We start from the raw sequence: 17,638 nt of genomic DNA, 5'->3' as shown, positions 1-17,638 counted from the left end.
AGAACTTTCCAATTGACTCCCTTGGAAGATCTGAGGCGCTGTGAACTGGAAACGGCCAGAAATGATCTATTGACGGCTGTTCTTGGTCTTCAGTGAAAAGAGAACAAAACCTTCCCATAGTTAAGGCAATGATGATGTAGGTCTGTACTTTTAAGGGTCATTTCTTTGCTATTGAATCAGGAAAAATAAGTACCTTTTAAATGTTTTGCTTCAAAATTCCAGGGCATAGAAGAGAGCCAATAAAGCTGTGATTTTAGTTGATTAGAGATGCTGTGGCCCAAGAAAAGAATTCTTTCATTGGGGGCTGTTGGAAGTTGAGACTGCCTAGTCAATGGCTAGGCATTGAGGAGGAGATTAACTATTGCTGTGTTGAATACCTGACTACCAGCACACAGCTGAGTGGGTGCCTTGCATGGAGGAGACGAGATGTTGAAAACTCAAGGAATGCACTAGCTACGTTTCTTAGTCTGCCTACCTTTTTTTCTTTCCTTCCTTTTCTTTCTTTCCTTCTTTCCTTTTCCTTCCTTCCTTCCTTCCTTCCTTCCTTCCTTCCTTCCTTCCTTCCTTCCTTCCTTCCTTCCCCTCCCTCTCTCTCTTTTTCTCTTTCTTTCTCTCTCTTTCTTTCTTTCTTTCTTTCTTTCTCTCTCTCTTTCTTTCTTTCTTTCCATCAGTCTATGGGGCTTGAATTCAGGCCTTGCGCCCTGTCTCCAAGCTTTTTTGCTCAAGGCTAGCACTCTACCACTTTGAGTCACAGCTCCATTTCCAGTTTTCTGGTTGGTAATTGGAGATGAGAGTCTTTCTTGCCAGGGCTAGCTTTGAACTGCAAATCCTCAGATCCTGTCTAGCTAGGATTACTAGCTATTAGTGAGCCCCTGGTGACTGGCTACATTTCTTCATATTTCTAAGAATATTAAGTCATGGGAATACTGTTGTTAACCCCTCCTCCAAATCTCCACAGGAATGAATATTCAGAATCTTCTACCAGATGAAGCACTTCATTCAGCCAAAGTGTTTAGCAGAGGCAAGGGAGGGTCATGGAATGAATAATGGAAAAAGCATGCATGATTTCCAACATAGGACTTGACCCCCATTGAGGTCATAGAGAATTGTAGCAGTGGTTTTGTTACTTCTTTCTCTGTCTTCCTTATGGAACCTTTTTTTTTTTTTTTTAAATTTAATTTTATTTTATTTGTGAACATACTGTACAGAGGAGTTACAGTTATATGGGCAGGATAATGCGTACATTTCTTACCAAGCATTGCAGCCTCCTCCTTTGTTTACCCTTCACATCCCTTCCCAGCCTCCCCCCTCCCCCCTGGAACCTTGATAGTGACTAATGTATTAGGTTTTAAGAGGAAGTTTGGCCAAACTGACATCCCTTTGTGATGATGATATGGTAGTTCTGATGGGCCACGATGATTTTACTCAGGTACAGGATAAGAGTGGGGGAGCTTTATTATAACTGCCGACATTTCTATAATTTCTAGCTTTTATAATGAAGGCTTTCTGACTCGTCCCAGCTTGTGTATGCCTATTGAGCACTACCTTCAGTGTTCCAGGAACTTTAGAGACGATACTCATTTGTTCTTCACAGGAATCCTCTTCCAATACGTCTTGGTTACCATTTCACTGTATATCTGGCATTGTACTAGCTGTGTCACACACATTGCTTCCTAGTCCATATCAAAGCACAGTTAGTTGCCTGTTGCTACTGTTCTCCCAGTGTCTTAAAGTAAGAGATGAATTTCTGCCTGGTAAGGGTTCTCAAAGGAAGTAGGTATTATTTATCTCACTTTTACAGGTAGGTAAACTAAGACTTAAGAGAGGTACAGGGACTTAGCAGGATAGAGCAGGAGTGCAACCAAAGTCTGGCCAAGGTTAAAGCTTCTGTCCATTTCCAATGTACTTTGCTGCCTTGGTAATATTTTATTTTCAGGTGACAATCTCAATATGAGCTGACTGGGAAATGCAGGTTTTATAAAACTACATACTTAATAAAAATTCTAAACTTCTATAGTGTTTAAAAGGCAAATCATCTAACTTAAAGATTAAGGTTACAATAAAAGTTGAAGAATAAACTTTACTAGCTAGTTCTATACCTATTCAAACATAATTCATATAAAAGTTGAGTCTACTATTTATTTTCTTTCTCTTTGTGGTACTAGGATTTGCACTTAGAGTCTTGCATTTTCTTTCTTTCTTTCTTTCTTTCTCTCTCTCTCTCTCTCTCCTTCCTTCCTTCCTTCCTCCCTTCCTTCCTTCCTTCCTTCCTTCCCTTCCCGTCTTTCTTTTCTTTCTTTCGTTGGCTATGGGGCTTAAACTCTGAACCTGGGCGGTGTCCCTTAGCTCTTGAGCTCAAGGCTAGCACTCTACCACTTGAGCCACAGCACCACTTCCGGTTTTCTGGTTATTTGGAGATAAGAGTCCCATACACTTCTCTGCCCGGGCTGGCTTTGAACCAAGATCCTCAGATCTCAGCCTCCCAAGTAGCTAGGATTACAAGCATGAGCCACCAGCACCTGGCTTGAGTCTTGCACTTTCTAGGCACACATGCTATTACTTGAGCCACCCCAACCCCTCAGCCCCTTTTAATTTAAGTTACAATGGGCTGGATCTAATTTTTAGAATTGCTTTTAGCCAATTTTCTGAGAGAACGTTGTTTCTAGAATCCTATTCTTCTGTACCTTTGTTAAGGTCATTTTATCATCTGCAGACTGAGGAAATGTATTAACCAGACTAGAAGAGAAGAGCCTGAGAAGGGAAACCACACTGGCCAGGGTGCCAGTAACTTTTGCTTTAGTGACAGGTTCTTTTTTTTTTTTTCCATCTTCCACTCATGCAGGGGGCATGGTCATGCTGCTCATATGCTCATGACACTTCGTATGCTCTACTCTGAGGACTTCTTCTTTTGGAATATTACTTCCAGCTTCATCTGTCCAATGTCAGGGACTTGCGGCTCTCTAATAGCAACAATAGTCTAACAGCAGCAATGTTTTGCTTTTCAGATAACACCGTTCAGTCCATTTTCTGCTGTTGCTGTTGCTACACAGTGCGGAAGAGGTAAGTCTGCTTCCAAGGGCAAATCCCCTCAGCCATGAACTCATTCACAAATTCTGTATTGAAAGTCTATGTCTCTTTGTATCTTCTGCTCTCTCTGCCTGGTAACCCTCCTCCCATTTTCTCCTTGCTAAAAAAAAACCAAGTTCATTCAAATGTCAGGTGATCCTGAGCCTTCCCTCTTCCTTTCTTCATGTGTCTCCACACCCTATGCCTCAGTTCTTATTGTTTATTTGTCTGAGTTCTACTCTGTGATTTTTTCGTCCTATGAGCAAAATAGTACTGTCTTGGTTATCTGAGCGTTTGTACAAAACTATGGCTTCATCTTATACTTTGTGCCCAATAAATGACTGTGTAAGAATGAAATCCAGGGTACCATGTGAATGGTTAACAGCTAGCATTGAATAGGAGCATCCTACATGTTAGACACAATGCTAAGAGTTTTATGTTTAGTCATTCGCATGGCTCTCAAGACCATCTGCAGCCTTTTCTTTTTATAACTCTCACTTTATAGATGAGAAAATCTAAAGTTAAAGAGGTCACATTGCTTTCTCAAGGCCAACTAAGAAATGATGAATGATATATAAGGATCTAGCTTTAGTTTTCTACAAGTAGTTCAAGCAGAAAAGGTCAGATAAGTTGATGTTAGGTGAAATGAACCCCAAGATAAGTATTCAAATGTTTTTTCTTTCATGCGATTGTTTCTAACATATTTATAAGATGATTCCTTTGTTGCTTTGTATGTCCCTCCCCCACGGTATAACCCCTGTTTTCATTTGATGTTGGTATACTTTGTGAAGGGGAATGGAAAAAACAAATTGTTTAAATAAGGATGCAGGTGGAACTGCTGCAACAATGAGATGTACAAGTCGTTATGTTGAAAAACAAACTTTACAACTTTGGCGGGGAGGGGGGAGTGTGGAGGGGGGGAAGATGGAAAAGGATGGGAAGGGGAAACAAAGGAGGAGGCAACAATGCTTGATAAGAAATGTACTCATTATCTTACCCATGTAATTGTAACCCCTCTGCATGGTATTTTCACAATTAAAAAAAAAAAGAAATAATGGAGTTAGGGATCAATCTTAATCACCATCTTATCTATTTGTAACAGTTGATAGCATCAAATGAAGTAATGTATATAAAATGATGAGTAATTTGCCTGATATGAAGTGAAGTTTTTCTTTAGCATCATTTTAACCTAATATCCCCAATATATGCCAGACTCTTTATAAACATATGACACGCTTTCTCAATTTTATAACAACTCATATGCTCTTAGCATCTCTAGTTCCTGGGAAAGAAAAATCAAATTCTGAGATCTGGTCATTTGTTAGTAGAGAGAGTTAAGGAAACCTTCTAAATACAAAAGCAAGTAGCAAGATACCTGGATATCTCTATTTTAGTGTGAAGCGAGTAGACATGTGAGTATAATCATTTGTAATATGATTACTTCCAATGTCAGACGAGTAAGAACGCAAATCAGCCTGAGCAAAGATGAAGAACTTTCAGAAAAATACACTCCACCTCGCAGATGGTGGTGTGGCGGACTGTCAAGTAAGAAGCAAGTGAGTATCGCTGACAGAGGAGTCCACAGCATGAAGTCTGCTGTGGCCGTGCCCAGAGCCTAGTATCCTGCAGGACAAATAGTGAGTGAGCAATAGATTGTGAAGGAACATTTTCAAGACAAATCAGTCAACACAGCCTACTCACATTTAAAGAGAAAGCTTGAAACTAGACAATAAATGGGGGAAAATACATCTGCCTTTCTACCCTTATTGAGTATGGATTAAATTCTAGTTCAGAATTGGAAGGCAAAGTGTCCTAAGAAGGGTGGTAAACCCAAGCACAGACTTATAGCACAGGAAAAGGGAGGACCATTTTTCTATTTTATTATTATTTATGCCAGCCCTGGGCTTCCTCAAGGCCTGGCCATGGTCCTTGAGCTGTTTAGCTCAATCTAGCATTCTACCTAGTGAACTACAGTTCCACTTGGCTTTTTGGTGATTAATCAGAGATAAGAGTCTCCTGGACTTTTTTAGCCAACGCTGGCTTCAAACTGTGATCCTCAGATCGCAGCCTCTTCAGTAGCACGGTTACAGGTGGAAGCCACTGTGGCACCTGGCTCCATTTTCCTTTTTTAAAAATTTATTTTTTTTTATTTATTTATTTTTGTCGGTAGTAGGGCTTGAACTCTGGGTTTGGACGCTGTCCCTTAGCTCTTCAACTCAAGGCAAGCGCTCTACTGCTTGAGCCACAGGAGCACTTCCAGTTTTCTGTTCATTTATTGGAGATAAGAGTCTCATGAACTTTCCTGCCTGTGCTGGCTTTGAACCTTGATCCTCAGACCTCAGCCTCCTGAGTAGCTAAGATTATAGGTATGAGCCACCTGCGCCCGGCTTCCATTTTCCTTATTAGAAAGAAAAGAATCCTTAAAGCAAAGCAAACAATTGCAGAATGAATGGGCTTTGAAAAATTGGGACATGCAAACTTCTAATGCAATGCTGTTTCATATAGCTAAGCATTTCCTACATGTATTCCTATGTTCGGCTTCAGTAGAGTCAGAAAAGAGAAGTGAAACAACAGAATCATGCTCAATCCCTAACCTATTTTTTTTTTTTTTTTTGGTACAAATGACTGAAGCAATAACAGAAGAACTCACCCTTTGGTTTTTGCAGTGCAGTAGGGGCTGTGTGCAACCATCTCAACGCAAACCCTTGCCTCCCCTCCCACCCTCCGAGCTCACTAAGGAGAAGATCTGGGTCAAGGCACTTTATGATTTTTTGCCCCGAGAACCCTGTAATTTGGCACTGAAGAGAGCAGAGGAATACCTGGTATTGGAGAAGTATGATCCTCACTGGTGGAAAGCTAGAGACCGTTGGGGGTAAGATGTAGGGCTGAGTTGTTATCCAGTTTCTCCTCCTTTAACTTCTAAAGACTAAAAATACAAAGAACTGGTTTAGTGACTCACTGTCTCTAGGTTTATCAATCTATCCTTTGCATGGAGTCCAACTTGTCCTCCACACCTCCATCTACAGGAAAAGGATATTCAAGTGCAATGAGTTAGGCAGAAGCACAAACCCAGATACACAACAGATGCTACCATTTGTCTGTGTGTAGCTTTTGGCAAGTCACTTATTTTGAGTTTTTATTCAGTTGTAAAATGGGAATAGCATTTCTTATCATAAAGTTTTAATGCTTATTTGGGCTTTTTTTTTAACTTAGGAATTTCTCTCTCTCCCTCTATCTCTTTCTCTCTCTCTCTTCTGTTGAGCTCTCAGGTACAAGTATAAATTATATTACAATAGATTCATTGTTTTTTCATTTTGGATTAGTCTTATGTATGTGGGATGGGGGACTAGAACTCAGCTTTATTGCTCAAACCTTTGTACCATTTGAGCCATAGCACCATTTCTGGCTTTGTTTCTTGTTAACTGAGTCTCATAGACTTCCCTGACCTGGCTGGCTTCACACCATGATCCTCAGATCTTAGTCTCCTGAGTAGCTAGAATTATAGGTGTGAGCCCCTATAAATCAGGATTTTAAAGAAAATATTTATTGTACAGAGATTTTGTTGTTGTTGTTGAGTTAGAAATGTTTTTTTCTTCTTTTAATAATTTGACCTCTTCCTACATCATTGGTGGCTTTTTTTTTTAAAATGATGGTCCTGGGGCTTGAACCCTGGGCCTGAGCTATGTCCTTTAGATTTTTTGCTCAAGGCTAGCACTCTATCACTTAAGCCACACTTCTACTTCTGGCTGATTCAGGTAGTTCATTGGAGATAAGTCTCATGGGACTTTCTTGCCTGGGCTGGCTACAGACCTCAATCCTTAGATCTCAGCTGATGGAGTAGCTAGGATTAGAGGCATGAGCCATTAGTCCTTGGCTGTTTCATTTTTTATCTCTTGATGGCACAAGGGCTTAAACTTGAGACGTGTGCTTACTGGACCAGTGTTAGACCACTTGAGCTATATCCTTAGCCCTTTTTGCTTATATCAATTTTTGAGTCAGGTCTTGTTTATTTTCTTGGCTGGCCTGAATCATAATCTATCTATTTGTGTTTTCTATGTAACTGAAATAAGAGACATGTACCACCATGCTCTGCTTCTTTTCTTTTTCAAATTAAATCTTAATTTTGACCTTACTTATTTATTTTTCATGTGCAGCCTCTTATTTATTAAGCTGGAGATGGGAAGCTCATGAACTTCCTCCCAATCTCAGCCTCCTAAGCAGCTAGGATTCTAAGTGCTCAGCCGTCTTCGAGGTTTTAAAAGAACTATTGTTACCATATCACAAATATGTCATTTATTTGATTTGTTTTTTTGTTGTAGGAATGAAGGTTTGATCCCAAGTAACTATGTGACTGAGAACAAACTCACCAATTTAGAAATATATGAGTAAGTCTTTCAAAAAATGCCCTATGTTTAACCTGTGAAAAATCAGGAAGCTTCTGGTTTAGTTTTTGGTCTGTGAAAGGAAAAGAAAGTAGCACATTTGGCAGCTTTAGTCACCTCTGATCTTTATCACCACAGATTCAGAAACACCTTAAACTTATTGTTGATTTGTCTTGCATGGCCACTTTTGAAAAAAACAGTAACAGGCTGAAGCTAAGCAGTCATCTGGTACTTGTTTTACTTGATATCCTAAATGGAAAATTTTACTTTAAGAATGGAAGAATTTTCAAGGAGTAGTAAATTGGATTTACTATGTAGACCAACTCCTGTTTTGGCTCATGTTTTGATATGTTTAGAAATAGCTGAAGATAAGATGTAGGCTAGTTCTGTAGTTTAGAAGATCTTTAGCACCTGAATCAAAGTGTGATTATCTGTGTTACAATCACAGATTCAGAAGAAGGGGGAGCACCATTTGATTTGTTCCATCTACCAGGTGTTAGTACTAGAGATAGAGCCTCAGGTGCACAGAACCTTTCCTGCCTTTAGTGAATTTAGTTTCATAGGGGCAGTGATGTGGATGGAATAGTGTGAGGGAAGAGCTTTCTGAAGAAGTGACATGGGATGAGTGGATCAAGAAAATGTGGTAGATGTATACACTGGAATTCTATGCTTCCATCAGAAAGAACAACACCGCTCCATTTGTTAGGAAATGGAAAGACTTGGAAAAAAAATCATATTAAGTAAAATAAGCCAGTCCCAGAGAAATTTAGGCCCCATAGTTTTCCTTATTTGCAATAATTAGTATACATATAGGATAATCTTATCAGAGGAGCTGAAAAGCTCAAAAGCTATGCACATATATCCATACAAGATGATGCTAAGTGAAATGAATCTCAAGATATGGACACAAGAAGTCTGTCTTTATTGTTTTAAATGTACTATGTGATTTTTTGTTGTTGTTTCTTTTGTATATTCTTCCCCCTATGACATATCCCCTGTTGTCACTGTACTTGATTTTGGTACCCTGCATCTTGTATATACATTTGTCTGATCTGGGGAGGGGAAGGGGAACAACAAAATGCTGAAACAAGGCCACAGGATGACCCATTGCAACAAGGATACCCACTGGACAGTATATTGGAAACCAACTTTACAACTTCAGGTGGGATGTGGGGTGGAGGGAGTAGGGTGGGGAGGAATGAGAGAGGTGGGGGAGGGAAAGGTTAGTGGGTAAGAATGATCGACAAGTAATGCACTCATTACCTTACTCATGTGACAGTAACCCCTCTGTATAGCATCTTTACACTACAATAAAATAAAAAAGTAAAGATGGTGAGAGGCACTTTGGAAGGGGTTGGGAAGAAAATTCTGCCTCAGTGTGCACTTCTGATGTCTCTGGGAAATTATGTACATAGTCTTGTGGCTACATTTTTTTCAAATGGTCAGCATTACATTGTAAAAACTGAGTTCTCAGGAAGTCCTCAACCTCACAATTTAAATTTTGATATATTATGTACTAATCTGAATAAATTCAAACTCAGCTTACTGTTACACAGAAATGTAATCACCAACTGACTTATGTAATTGTAGCTCCTCTGTGCGTCACCTTGTCAATAAAATAAAAAAAGAAAGTAGCAAAACAAAGCCCAGCAAACTCATCTTACTAAAATCCCCTTAAATAATTGTACTTATTAGCTTAGTGAATTTACTGAAATACTTGATTTGCAGTAGTAAACTGCAGTAGTAAACTAGTAAACTGAATGCAGTTGGTTATCTTTTTTTTTTTTTTTTTTGCCAGTTGTGGGGCCTGAAATCTGGGTCTGGGCGCTGTCCCTCAGCTCTTCAGCTCAAGGCTAGTGCTCTACCACTTGAGTCACGGTGCCACTTCTGGCTTTTTCTGTTTAGTGGTGCTGAGGAATTGAACCCAGGGCCTCATGCATGCAAGGCAAGCGCTCTACCACTGAGCCACCTGCCCAGCCCTTGGTAATCTTTTTAAGTACTTCACATATTGGACAGGGAAAATATACAATTGTAATAAAGTCTCATATAAGTCTTTAAAATGATCTTGAAGATCGAATACATTTTTATTGCTATTATAAGGATGATGTACAGAGGAATTACAGTTACATAAATCAGGTAATGAGTATATTTCTTTTTGGACAATGCTACCTCTTCCCTCCCTCTCTCCCACTTTTTCCCTCCCTAATAAATTAAATTTATAAATGTGGGAAAAATTCTCTTAATTGCTGAATATCATTTAAAAGTTGTTTCTCCAATTTCAAAAACAAGTTTAAAATTAATCAGAGTCAAAATCTAGTATAGTAGATTCTCTTAAAATTATAGATTTTAAATACCAAGCATATCGATAATCCAAAGGTTATAGAAGTATGTTTGATTTATCTTATTATCTCTCAGGGTTAGAAAGTCAATTACTAATGGAAGCAGATCCACCTTTAAGAGCTAATGGAGTTTCTAGGCTAAAAAAAAATCAGGAACATGATACTTACGTCACGTATCAGTCAGAAACCTCAGATTAGGTGTTGGACTTGAGGTATCCATATATACAGCACAATATTCAGGACAATATATACTACATACAGTGGTTCATCTCAACCAAAGGTAGACAGATTCTTTTTTTAATGTCTATAGGAGCCATGCCTCAGTTCCTGTATTCATATTACCTAATAGTAGTTTTATAATCAGTGTTGTCTAGGTATCTAAGTACTTAAATGGATATTAATATATAATCCCCACATGGCAACGGTCTAGTGAGGGAAGGAAGCTAGGTGAGACCTAGGATATTTAAGGTCATGATTCAGTCATGCAATCAATGGACTATGACCCTTACTAGGAGGTAGTGTATTTGGGAAAGTCAGATATATTAGAGTGAATTTTAACTTCAGAAAGAGAAACAGCACTCATAAAAGCAAACAAATACTGCGAGGAAAGAAATGGCTATTCTTAAAACTTTATAGGCCAGAACCCAACATTTGTTGAAGACAATGTCTTCTACTCTCTCTTACTTTTTTCCCTCCCTCCCTCCCTCCCTCCCTTCCTCCCTCCCTTCCTTCCTCCTTTCCTCCCTTCCTCCCTCCTTCCTTCTTTCCTTCCCTCCCTCCTTCCTTCCTTCCCCTTCCCTCCCTCTCTTCCTCCATTCCTCCCTTCTTCTCTCTTTACTTTCTTTCTCCTAGTCTTCTTTGTGTCTTTCTTTCTTTCTTTCTCTTATTCTTCTTTGCTTCTTTCTTTCTTTCTTTCTCCTATTCTTCTTTGTGTCTTTGTGTCTGTCTATCTTTCTTTCTTGGCTTCTCTCTCTCTCTCTCTCTCTCTCTCTCTCTCTCACTCTCTCTCTCTCTCTCTTTCCTTTCCTTTCCTTTTTTTTTTTTTTTTGTTTTGCTGGTACTGGGGCTTGAACTCAAGACCTAGAACTCTGGTTTGGCTTTTTCATTCAAGGTTAGAGCTTTACCAGTTGAGCTATATCTTCACTTCCAGCTTTTTGGTGGTTAATTGTAGGCAAGAGTCTCATAGACTTTTCTTCCCAGCTAGCTTCAAATCTCAGTCCTTGGACTTTAGCTAGACTTATAGGTGTGAGCCACTAGTGCCTGGGGACAGTGTCTGTTTCATTTTTTAAAATATAATTTTATTGTTATTATTAAGGTGTTGTACAGAGGGATTGCTATTATTCATTTCAGGGGATATATACAACAATGTCTTCTTAATCACCTTTGTAGGATTTTATATGACATTAACTCATTTGAAATTATATGTAGCTAGTAATTGCATGTCAGAAAATTGAATTGAGTTAGGAAAGAAAGAGCTAGCATTGGCTTGAAATTAGTAAAATTATATTGACAATTACTAAATCTGCTCAACGGATCCATTGTCATACACTTATTTATCATGATGTAAGAAGTTATAACTTTCTAAGATCAAGTCTAAAGAAAGGTCATTAAAATATATATAAGACAGTATGCTTTCTTTTCCTGGAAAAACATCATTTCTGTTGCTTTTACAGATGGTACCACAGAAACATTACCCGAAATCAGGCAGAACATCTGCTGAGACAACAGGTAATCCAATGTATTCATGAGTAAGTCTGCGAGAGTTTCCCTAAGTTCTGAGAAAGGTACACAATAAAGACTTTAATAGACTAAGGGTGAGTTGTTTCTTTTTTTTTTCTACTTTTAAAGTAGAACATGTTTTCTGATAAGTTGTAAAAAAAAAAAAGGACATATTTTCATCAGATGATGTTTTTCTTTGACTTATAATTTCAGAAATACATTTGCTCCCAAATGATTTCTGCACCAACATATTGAGACTCCTTCATTCATCCGGACATGCTTTCTGCCAGTAGAGGCCATATTTGAGTTGGCCATATAACCTTTGCATCAAAGGCAATTCATGTCGGCTTAGTCTAGCTTTGTGAATTTAGCTTAGGCTCATTGAAAACAGGAATAGAGAAAAAAAATACCTGGTGCTTTAGTTTCGTTGTTCTTTGGAAACCAAATGGTGAGTCAAGCAGCCAAAATATGCAACTCAGATCAAAACAACCCATGTAGGTCAAACCAAAGCAAAAATGCTGCATTGTAAAGTTCCAACTGTCAGAAAATACAGAGAACCACAGAGTGAAAAGTAGATGCTAGGTGCAGGGCATTATGTCATTATGCGGCGTCGTTGGATGTTGAGGAAATCTAGAAATGCGAATGAGAATCAGTTCTGTAACAAAACCTGCAATACTCCTAATGGCTCAGAACACAGGGAGGGGGCACCTCCTAGTGGAGGGATGGCCAGAGGGTGGGGGACAAAGCCGCAGCTTCCGGTGATGGAGAGGTGATCATATAGGTAGGCGTCTGACCAGTGGTTTGTTCAACATGGAGAATCATTAGCATGATTAATAGTAATGACAATCATAAAGGAGATCTATGTATGTCAATTTTATTTTGTTTGTGTATTCTGGTCCTGAAGATTGAATTCAGGGCCTGATCACTGGCCCTTAGTGATGTTCTAAGTCTTAAACCACTCCTCCACTTCTGGTTTTATAACTTTTAACTAGAAATAAGACCCTTTCTGCCCAGGCTGCCTTTGAATCAAGATCCTCAGATGTCTACCCCTTGAATAGCTCGTATTACAGTTAAAAGACTATACTAGCATTATAGAATGAGTCCAAGGTCATGCATTCTCACTTTTCTTCAATCTCTGGCATAGTTGATATTGGATAGAAGTCATGTGCTTCTGGAAGGTTTTGGTATATTTCTTTAGTAAATAATCTAGAGTGTTGATAAAAATAGGTAGGCTTAAAACTGGGGGGAAGAGCGAAGAGGTGACACTGCTCAAAAAGAAATTAACTCATTACCTGACGTTTGTAACTGTAATCCCTCTGTATATAGTCTTTACAATAAAAATTAATAACAACAACAAAAAACAAAACCAACATTCAAAAAAATGGGTAGATTTGACTACTGAATTAATTGTCTTCTGGAGAGTTTGATCATTTATATTTGCCTACTGAGTTATCTATTTTTATATTTACATTCAAAATTATTACATACATTACACTAATAACTTAGTATGTATTTTGTTTCCTATTTCAAGAGTCAATATGTTCATATGGTCTAAAAATCAGAAGGTTTTGTAATTTTTTTATCCTTGTTCCCAAGCTACAAATTACTTTTCTTATAAAGTCATCATTAGCTTATTTTGTGTCCTTTCTGATATGTTTAATATATGCAGAAGTAAGCAAACTATATTTTCTTTTTAATTTTTTTAAATTTAATCTTATTTTGTTGTAAAGATGATGTACAGAGGGGTTACAGTTACATAAGTAAGGTAATGAGTACATTTCTTGTCAAACATTGTTACCCCCTTTCTTGTTTTTCTATCAATATCCCTCCCCAAGACTCCCCTACCCCTCAAGTTGTAAAATTCATTTCCAACGTAGTGTCTTGTGAGTAACACTGTTGCACTGGCAAATATAATTTTTTATGTCACTATCTTTAGCTAAGTGGTGGCATATTGAATATACCCTTCTATACATTTTTTTTTCACTCGATATACATTGAGAGTATCTCCACATCAATACACAAAAGTATCTTCATGAGACAGAGTAGCTATCACCTTTATTTCCAACTACTTAGGAGGCAGAGATAGGATCATCAGTGTTCAAGTCCAGCCCTTAAAGAGCCTATCTTAAAAAACAAACCTGTTGTGGTGTCTCACACTTATAATCCCAGATACTCAGGAGGTAGAAGGAAGAGGATAATGGTCTGAGGCTAATCCCTCACAAAACTACAAGACTAAAATAAACTAAAGCCAAAAGGGCTGGGAGTATGTCTCAAGTGGTAAAGATGCTTGCCTAGTACTGTGAGGTTCTGAATTCAAACCTCAGTATCACCCAGTTCATTTTTTGTCCTCAGTAGTATTCCTTAGTTTGAATAAAGGGCAATTTTTTTAATCGGTTGTGTGGTTTGAACTCTGGGCACTGTCCCTCAGCTCTTCAGCTCAAGGCTAACAATCTACCACTTGAGCCACAGTGCCACTTCTGGTTTTCTGGTGGTTTATTGGAGATGAGTCTCATGAACTATCCTGCCCTGGCTGGCTTTGAACCATGATCCTCAGATCTCAGCCTCCTGATTAGCTAGGATTACAGGCATGAGCCACGGGCATCTGGCTGAATACAGGACAATTTTTAAAACCAATTAAATTTAGTAGTATACATTCTTTTGTTGTTGAAATAACACTGCCATCAATAACTTATACATACATCTCCTCCCTCCCCACCCCAACAAAGTTAGAGAGACTTGGTGTCAGAAGGAATGTAGACTTCTAATTTTCTTAGATGTTAAAATGCTCCCATGGGGGGTTATACAAGCTTACAGTCCCTATCAGAAATATATGGATGCTTGTTTTCCCACAACCTTTTAGACAGCGTTTTATATGAAACATTTGGGCCTCCTTCTCTGTCATCTCATCTCTGTGAGCATTTGATTTGAATTTCTCTTAGTTTAGGGGTGTTGTGTTTTTCATACATCACATTTGATATACTTGTATTCCCCTGTTGTAAACTGTTCATACGCTATGTATTGTTTTCTATTAGATTCTTTATTCTTTCCTCAGAAATCATAGGACCTGTGTAGCTCTAGATCTATGTAGTTCTATGAAGGAAATGGGACTTGAGCCACAATGCCACTTCCGATTTTCTAGTGGTTAATTGGAGATAAGACTCTCACAGACTTTCCTGCCTGGGCTGGCTTTGAACCTCTATCCCCAGATCTTAGCCTCCTGAGTAGCTAGGATTACAGGCATGAGCTACCGGTGCCTGGCTCTCCCAGGTGTTTCTTATCCATTTATATATTTGGTCCATTCATACTTTGTGTGTGTGTGTGTGTGTGTGTGTGTGTGTGTGTGTGTGTGTGTGTGTGTGTGTGTGTGTGTGCATGTGCGTGTGTGGCTTGAATTTAGGAGTCTGGGTGATGTCCCTTTGCTTTTTTGCTTAAGACTGGTACTCTATCACTTGAACCACAGATCTACTTCTGGCTTTTTGATGTTTAATTGGAGGTAAGAGTCTCCTGAACTTTCCTGTCCAGGCTGGCTTCAAACCACAATCTCAGATTTCAGCCTCCTGAGTAGCTAGGATTACATTTATAACTTGTTTGGTAAAGAATATAGGTCTGGCTTTATTATTTTTTCTAGATGATTTCCAAATGTTTACCTTATCTGCATTAATATGAGTTGGTTTCATTATAAACACAATTCCTATTTAAGATTTTATCTGGACTTCCTATTTAATTTCCTTGGTCAACCTGTTCATGTACTACAGTGATTTTTTTTTGGTGGGGGTCTCTGGAGCTTCCACTCAGGGCCTGGGTGCTATCTGTGGGCTATTATGCTCAAAGCCAGGACTCTATAACTTGAGCCACAGTTCCATGTCTGGCTCTTTGGTGGTTAATTAGAGATAAGAATCACACAGACTTTTCTGCCTAGGCTGGCTTTGAACCGTAATTTTCAGATCTCAACTTCTTGAGTAACTCAGATAATTGGCATGAGCCATCGACCCCTGGCTTTGCACTGATTTTAAATGCTGAGGATTTCTGTGGTGTGGTTAGTTTCCCTGATTATTTTTAGAATTACATTGCCTCATGAAAATGAGACATTTCAGGAAAAAAACATTTAAGGCACTGGAAGTCAATAGTGTTTCGGAGACTTGTTTCTTTCTTTCTTTTCTTTCTTTCCTTCCTTCTTTCTTTCTTCCTTCCTTCCCTTCCCTTCCCTCCCTCCCTCCCTCCCTCTCTTCCTTCCTTCCTTCCTTCCTTCCTTCCTTCCTTCCTTCCTTCCTGCTTCCTTGCTTTCTTTTTGTCAGTCATAGGGCTTGATCTCTGGGCTTGGGCACTGTCCCTGTGCTCTTCAGCTCAAGGCTAGCACTCTACCACTTAAGCCACAGTGCCACTTCCAGTTTTCTAGTGGTTTACTGGAGATAAGAGTCTTATGGACTTTCCTGCCCGGGCTGGCTTTGAACCATGATCCTGAGATCTCAGCCTCCTGAGTAGCTAGGATTACAGGCGTGAGCCACCTGCCCCCAGTGACTTGTTTCTTTTAGGACCAAGCTCTCATTATTCATACAGAAAAAATTATTTGACTACCACCGATAGTTCAAGCAGCTTTTAAAAATAAATTTATTGTTTTGGAATTGTTATCAATAAACAAAAGAAATAAGAATAAGCATATCTCACTTAATAAATTAGGATAGAACAACAAGCCTAAGTAAAATAAAAGAAATTAATAAATATCAAAAGAAAAGATAATAAATTATTAAAGATAATATGGTAAAATTAGTAATTAAGTTCAATGTGTTCTTGATAAGGGATAAACAATACTGTTAGTTAACTGATTAAATAACAAATAGTGAAAATCTACTGTGAATAAATCACAAGGTAGAAACAATCAAGAATTCAGAAAAAAATTAAAAATTTACTTGATTCTATTCAATAGGTTTGAAAATATTGAATTCAGTGGATAATGAACTAACAAATCCAAACTTTATCAAAATTTAATTCAAAAGAACTAAAAATCTCTCTTTTTTTAATATAGGATCTTGCTAAATATCTTGAACTCTTTATTGACCAGCTATTTTTACCTGTTTTCTTCATCAATAGAACAAAAACAACTAAATAGTAGTAGTTATAAGGTTATCAAATACAGAACTTAAAAGACACATATTCTAAAAATACATATCACAAAATATGTATTAAAAGTATGTATTATGACAATGACATTGCAAAATGACTTTTAAACCCATAAGGGAGATTATATTTACTTGTATAAAAATCTTATTCTGCATAGAAAATTATATACAGTAAATCAGCATAGCTTTGGTTTTCATTGGCGAATTGTTTAAGGAGGAATAAATGCGTACAATGAATATATTGTTTTGTAGGCTAAAGAAGGTGCATTTATTGTCAGAGATTCAAGACACTTGGGATCCTACACAATTTCTGTGTTTATAAAAGCGAGAAGGTAAGCAATTGTAAATTTGGTTGCTTTAGGAATAGTGCCTGGGACAATAACTTCTTTTCTTTTCAATGGGAACACTGGGGTGAGATGGCTGGTCTAAGTTAGGGCATCAGTCCATGTTGTATCTCTGGTACACTCTGTGTCACTTTGAGTAGGTCACACAACTGCCTTCATCTTCCTCTTTCTTAGTCACCAAGTAAGGCAGTTCTAGGGGCTGTGGGTATGTTCCTCAGCTCAGAGAGCTTCCTGTGCTATTGTATCTGAAGATATGCTTTGGTTGTGGGGACTTGCAGGCCCCATGGCTAGACCAGAGCACCTGAAACCTAGCATCCCAGGAGAAATCCTTCAACAAGTGGTGGAGCTGGTGGATAAACATCTACACTTTCTTATACTTCAGTGAGACAGTTCTGAGGTGTGTTCCAGTTCCAGGCTTCTATAGATTTCTAGAAGAATGGAGCCCCAGGAGTGTGTGCCATACCACCTGCTCAGTAATGTACCCTATAGTGTGTTTCTTGCCTTCCTGTTCTCAAACTTCCAATCCCTGCTAGTGCATTTGCTTACTTATTTAACTAATAGTTGACATTCAATAAATATTTCTATACATTCTATGATAAATACCACTTGCTTGGACATTAGATTTGTCTCCTAGGCTGAAGTTTATATTTGAGAGGTTAAATAATTTTGCT

The 17,638-nt window shown here is 38.4% G+C and overlaps 1 protein-coding gene across 2 annotated transcripts in view; it reads left to right on the top strand.

Annotated features, from left to right (window-relative positions):
* Positions 1–2,959: 2,959 nt before the first annotated feature.
* Txk (TXK tyrosine kinase) overlaps positions 2,960–17,638 on the top strand; it is a 41,546-nt gene continuing 26,867 nt past the window's right edge. For both annotated transcript variants that reach the window (XM_042678212.1, XM_042678211.1), the window contains exons 1-6: positions 2,960–3,060; positions 4,520–4,622; positions 5,733–5,938; positions 7,386–7,451; positions 11,461–11,515; positions 16,876–16,955. In XM_042678212.1, the coding sequence (XP_042534146.1) occupies positions 2,990–3,060; positions 4,520–4,622; positions 5,733–5,938; positions 7,386–7,451; positions 11,461–11,515; positions 16,876–16,955 (581 nt within the window). In that variant the 5' untranslated portion in view covers positions 2,960–2,989. The remainder of the gene's footprint in view (positions 3,061–4,519; positions 4,623–5,732; positions 5,939–7,385; positions 7,452–11,460; positions 11,516–16,875; positions 16,956–17,638) is intronic.

This window comes from Dipodomys spectabilis, unplaced genomic scaffold (assembly GCF_019054845.1).
Source record: "Dipodomys spectabilis isolate Male_0828 unplaced genomic scaffold, ASM1905484v1 ptg000043l, whole genome shotgun sequence".
NCBI lineage: Eukaryota > Metazoa > Chordata > Mammalia > Rodentia > Heteromyidae > Dipodomys > Dipodomys spectabilis.
Note: the sequence above shows the minus strand (reverse complement) of the source record. Positions and strands in the feature narration are given on the sequence as shown.